Below are 5,712 nucleotides of genomic sequence, written 5' to 3'. Positions count from 1 at the left end.
CCGTCCAAATAATATGTATTAAATATTCAATAAAGAGAAAGAAAAAAAAAAAAGTAAAAAACGAGAGAAGAGGAACCGAGAAGATCCAAGCTGAGCTTGTGACTAGAGGAAGTTGGGAGAGAGAAGAAATCGAAATCTAAATAGTAATTGAAAATGGGAGTGATGGAGAAACTGAAGATGTTCGTTGTTCAAGAGCCCGTTGTTGCTGCTTCCTGCCTCATCGCTGGCTTCGGTATCTCTTTCACTCACTAAACCCTAATTTCCTTCCCATATTTTCGTTTCAGAAAAGCTCTGTTACTGCCTATAATCTTCACAATTCAGTGTTGCTTGGCATTTCATATCTGCGATCGATTGTCACTGGGACTTTGATGCAGTCGGACTGATCTAATTAGGGCTTATTCCAATGTCTTAATTTTTTTTAATTGCGGAAAAAGATGTCCCTCGAAAATCTTGGCCGTTGAATTGGATTGAATCAAAACATGGAAAATTCTTGTTACTACCGTATATAACATTGTACGGACATGAGAACGCGAAATGTAACTAGAAAATCTGCTAATTTAATTAATTTTCTTTGTATTAATATTCAATGCAATGAGTTTCATATGGGGGAAATATGTTCGCTATAATCATTGTATGTTGTTTCACCAATCTAGTCATAACTTATTTAGCATTGGATATAGAGATTTCCTATTGACAGGTTGTTCACTTATTATGTTGTGAAATCCTTGACAGGCCTTTTCCTTCCTGCTGTTGTGAGGCCCATGCTAGATTCATATCAGGAATCCAAGCAACCTCCTCCACCTGCTTTAAGCGATGTGAGTGTTCTTTCTGGGACTAACTTTCTGATACTGTTTTCTAAATGTGTGATATAATCCCATAACCTTAGCATCGAATTTTCTGTTTGATGTTGCATTTTCAATTCTAGAATGCTATTTTCCATTTTCCCATTATTTGGAGAGGGAGTACTTCTTGGTGCTATCTGTGAATAATTTCTAGGGAAAATTACACTAACTTTGGTCGAATTTGGATGATATTTACACACATTTCTCTGGATTTACAGAAATAGATACTATGGTTCCGTAAGATTTAGGTGATATTTGGAAGTGTGGCTATAAATATGACACTGAGTACCTCTGGGTGTTTGTATAGGCATGACGAAACAAGAGGGTAATGGGTATCATTATATTAAATATATCCTTATTTCTAATTAGAGCCTTCTAACAAAAAAGGTTACCGAATGCTTTTTCACTTGCACCCCCGCACGTATATGATCTTCTGATATTGACATATGTTGCATCATTGCAGGTAGTTGCTGGTATGACGGGTAAAAAGTAATGTAATTCACACTCGAGCAAATTATTGGAGTTCCCTGCTTGAATTTATTTTCGTTCATACTTTGAAATGAATAAGAGTACTGACTCTGGGATTTTGGTTCCATTTATGACTGTCATCTGTTGGTTTTTCTCATCTCATGTTAATTAGGCCAAATGTTGGGTTAATCAGTTTTTCTTCCTATTTAATTTTGCCTCCCTTTACAAGTGCGGATTCTGAAAATGTTTCTACGGGTCAAATGTAAAGGTTTTTTTTTTTTTTAGGCTATGCAAGCTTGAACATCTGAATGTAGTTTTATTATCGAGTTGGCACTTTTAAAGAGGAAAAAGTGACACTTTATTAGCAATAATACTACTATAAATGTAGTATATATTAAGGGTGTATTACGTCACATTTGAGTTCATTACTGATTACTTCATTTCAGTATAGGGTTTTCTTTTTCCCCCAATTCACATGTTTAACCTATCGGCGTATTTGGATCATCATAAGAACAATATTTTGCTGCAATCAATAAATGGGCATGACTCAATCTGGCCCAGGCTATATTTGCTTGGTTATGGTATGATTCATATGAACCTTTAGAAGAAAATCAACTTAAGATAAAGCTAAGCGCATTTTAGTATTAAAAAAAAGGGTTTAGTTAGGAAAATTATTTGAGGATTAGTAAATTTATTGTTTTTTGATCAGCATTTTAACTCATTGTTCTAATTCCTTGTCTAGTAATTTATAATATATTTTTAGTCAATATTTTTAAGATTAATNGTATTAACTTAAATAATAGATTAATCATATAAATTAGCATTATTGAGTATTGAGTACATATCGATAACATTGCCAGATTACAGTAAGATAGTTACCCTTCTATTCTAATCTAGGTAGAAAATCATGTACAATTGATCAGATGAGGCAAAGGAGACAGGTTCCGCAGTATGAGTGGTGTGGACACCCAAAAGAAACAGCCTGAGTGCAATTACTGTCGTCCTCTTCCAATAAAGCAAATGTGGTACGGTTGCTGGGATAGCTTCAAAGATGCATGATTAGAGGGTATGGGTGCTCCCAGCATCCTTGAGTTTCTTGTTTTTCCATGGAACCACCTGCTTCAAACCCTCATAGATTGTTGTCTGCAACAATAAGCAACAAGTGAAAGCATAAGATTTAATTTGGAATCCATGAAAGCTACATGAGTTGTAAGTAATAATGTTACCCAGACACGAGGCTTATAGCCATAAGGGTGGGAAGTGGCGGAGAAGCTGGCAGCACGCTTCAAGTTACTGTCCCTGATGAAGGGCTTCTTCTTCAAAGAACCAAACCACCGCCCTCTGTTCCTGTTCCTCTTGAGATTGATCGCATTGGGAGAAGGTATGATGAGCCTTGCCGGAGGGGTAGGGAGGTGGAGGCACTTTGGGAGAAAGTCTTTGGGATCAGAGAAGGGGATAAGTGCCGTGCAAGGAATAGGCTTTCCGGGCACTTGCTCCCACCGAAATGGGACCGAAGCTGACGTCTCCAGCGGAGGAGTGAGGCTGCCTGACCTCTCTTTCTCCGGAGACTTCTTGAGACTCAGAAGGGGAAGCCTTCCTGTGCTTTTCATTTCCTCCTTCACTTCTCACTTCTCACTACCCATCACTCACATTCTCCCTCTTGTTTTTATATACTACTTTTCTTTTAACTAAAATATGTCCCTTTCATCACTTGGTCCAAATAATATTCCGCTAAGCTAAAATAGAAACACAAGAATTAAAATTAGAGTCGCCCTTTTCCTCGTATCTTGTACATGATTCTAGCAATAGCAAGCGTTTATCACGAGCAAGTTAAACTACATTACTTTTCATCGTTTTCACCAGTAACAAAACTATGCCAGCCAATAATTAAATCACGGGATTAACCAAGTTGAGTTGATCTAGTGGTTAGTTCATTAGTCCGCTTAAGTAAATATCGAAATTCGAATTTCGTTTTGTGCATGCAGCAACCCATTGGCTAACGACAAATTCTTAAATGAAACTTAGTATCACACAGATTAGTCCTTAACCTATTGGGTTGGGGGATACCATAAAAGAAAAAAAACCAAAAAAATAATTAAATCAAGGGGGCAAAATTACTGCTAACGGTGAATGTATTGCTATTGAAAAGATTAAAAAATGTGCAAAAGTGGAAAGCTTAAAGAGAAGTCGGTATATAAATAGGAATTAATAGGGGCAGCGTAACTCATAACAGTTTGGAATATCTAAACTCGATTGCAAAAGTCAAAAAAGTAGGGGAAACAAATGGGAGAAAGCATTTCAATCACTTTCCAAGTTTTGGTCATAATAACACAATGGAATGGAACTGAGGTGGAAGATGCAACCAAGCACGTTCATTTGCCGGTGAATCAAGAAGTCAAGATACATAGCGAAAATATACATAGAATATTGACTACACTTTTTTCCGCCAAATTTCATTGGCTAGTTGTTATGTTAAGTGCTGAATAATTGTTGGTAAATTCAGTTCAATATTCATAAGTGAGATGATGAGTATTTAGGGTTAACATTCTGTGGGCATGATTGTCTCACTTGGGATTATGAATTTGTTCTGTGAAAGTGTAATATTATTATTATTCAATCGCTAATGCAAGTGTCGGTGCTGTCGTGGCGCACACATGTGTGCCTCTAGATCATGATAATGCCTTAAACTTAAAACTCTAAATCAAAACTTTTTGCTTTTGTCTTGTTACCGGCAGGAATGTAGAGCATTTTTTGTTTTTATTCATAAAAGTAGAACGCCAAAGCAAAAAAAGGGGAGGAAGGACTTGCTACAGTAATATAAATCAATCATCATAGCAATGAACGTATATTCAGTAAAGTAAAAAGGGGGAAAAATAGTAAGAAAAGAGAATTACCATTTCACTGTCCCTCTTCATTATGGCTCATAGTCATAGCATAGTTTGATAATGTTCCCGAGCACAGATCATACTTGCTGCTACCTGCATAATCACAACGTCTTCATCTTTCAAATTGCACAGCTGCCAGTAAATCTCTGTGACACTCATGATTTGGCCATGTGTAACGGTATGATGACGTGTTGGTCAACGACATGTGGCATGTTGACATGGATGGGTATGCCACGTGTCACAATGCTATTTTACCACATGTCAGATTATGCCACGTGTTGCAATGCTATTTGTCCACATGTTATCCACTATGTTTTTCATTATAGTGCAATTTTCTCAATCTCAGGGATATAATTGATGCAATTGAAATCTCAGGTACAATTTTAGTGCATGGCGTCAATCTCGGAGACCACTATGGGAGTTTACTCCACAGTTGCTGTAATTTGTTTTTAATTTTTTTTACACAGAAATATACAAAGGGAGTACGAGTCTTGATATGAGTCTTATGGGACAAACTGAGAACTGTCAAATGCCAATTGGTCCAATTACAAGAGCAACAACTAAGAGAATAAAAGAAGGTTTTGCAAATATGGCTAAATTATGTGTTCATGAGATGCATAAAAAATTGGGTAAGACAATAATTAACGATTATCAAAAGTCACACGTCTTACTATTTTACAAGATGCATTGAAGACTTTCATTAGTCAAGATGAATTAAAAGAGACATCACTTTCTTAGAATTTATTCTATATTTATTTTATTATTGTTATTTGTTTGTTTTAGGTCCAATTATTATTTGCCCCGTATTTTATTCTAGTAAACTTATGAGTTAGGGATTTAATTTTAAGAGGTATAAAAACCCTCTAAAACCTAGTAGCCATTTTTTTTCTTAATTTTAATGAATGAAATTTTCTTTGAGTTTCTTTGAGAAATTTGGGTGTGAACAGGTGAGGTAGAGTGATTCCCTTAACTGTTGCATCAGGAAATCAAATTGAGGTAGAGGAGTCCTTTCTTCGATCTTCCATCTTATCCTAGGTTACGTTCCGTATCATTTGGTATCAAATTTCAGGTATTAGATTAATTTTCATTAGTCTACGTTCACTCTTTTTGTGTCCTATATAAATTTAAAAAAAAAAAATTTCAGCCACGCATAGTCACTTTATCCTTACGTCTTCTTCTTTTTTTGTTGATTGGCTTTTAATTCCTTTCTCTAGGATTATTTTCTTTTCTTGCTGCCTTTGTGTTTATCATTATTCTTTTCGTCCTTCCTTTTTATTATTTTATTATCATTTTTCTCATTATTCGTAAAAAAAAAGAGTACGCACTTTGAAGTTTTTTTCTTATTATTAGTAAATTTTCTTTTGCCAACACACCTTGAATACCTAAAAAAAAGACAAAAAAAACAAAAAAAAAGAGTACATACTTGAGAGTATATACTTTGAAGTTTATACAGTAGCACTTAAGCAAAAAAAAAAAAAACACAAAAAAAAGAGATATTCTTATAAAAAAAAAACAAA

The 5,712-nt window shown here is 35.2% G+C and overlaps 3 protein-coding genes across 3 annotated transcripts in view; 2 read left to right on the top strand and 1 right to left on the bottom strand.

Moving 5' to 3' along the window:
- Positions 56 to 1,725, top strand: LOC107645685 (the record flags this gene model as incomplete). The annotated part of the gene is given in 3 exon segments (XM_016349755.2): positions 56 to 232; positions 733 to 815; positions 1,306 to 1,725. Coding segments are annotated over 3 exon segments (192 nt in total). The 3' UTR covers positions 1,336 to 1,725.
- On the bottom strand, positions 2,098 to 3,107 carry LOC107647966. The gene is made up of 2 exons (XM_016352005.2): positions 2,537 to 3,107; positions 2,098 to 2,453 (listed from the first exon to the last, which is right to left on the bottom strand). Exons 1-2 carry the CDS (start codon positions 2,918 to 2,920, stop codon positions 2,370 to 2,372), a joined length of 468 nt encoding a protein of 155 aa, XP_016207491.1. The 5' UTR covers positions 2,921 to 3,107; the 3' UTR covers positions 2,098 to 2,369.
- LOC107646376 overlaps positions 4,399 to 5,712 on the top strand; it is a 6,567-nt gene continuing 5,253 nt past the window's right edge. The window contains 3 exon segments of the mRNA XM_021105458.1: positions 4,399 to 4,421; positions 4,542 to 4,570; positions 4,663 to 4,824. Coding sequence (XP_020961117.1) covers positions 4,399 to 4,421; positions 4,542 to 4,570; positions 4,663 to 4,824 — 214 coding nt within the window.

The sequence above is a fragment of the Arachis ipaensis genome, chromosome B06 (genome assembly GCF_000816755.2).
Source record: "Arachis ipaensis cultivar K30076 chromosome B06, Araip1.1, whole genome shotgun sequence".
Taxonomy (NCBI): domain Eukaryota; kingdom Viridiplantae; phylum Streptophyta; class Magnoliopsida; order Fabales; family Fabaceae; genus Arachis; species Arachis ipaensis.
Note: the sequence above shows the minus strand (reverse complement) of the source record. Positions and strands in the feature narration are given on the sequence as shown.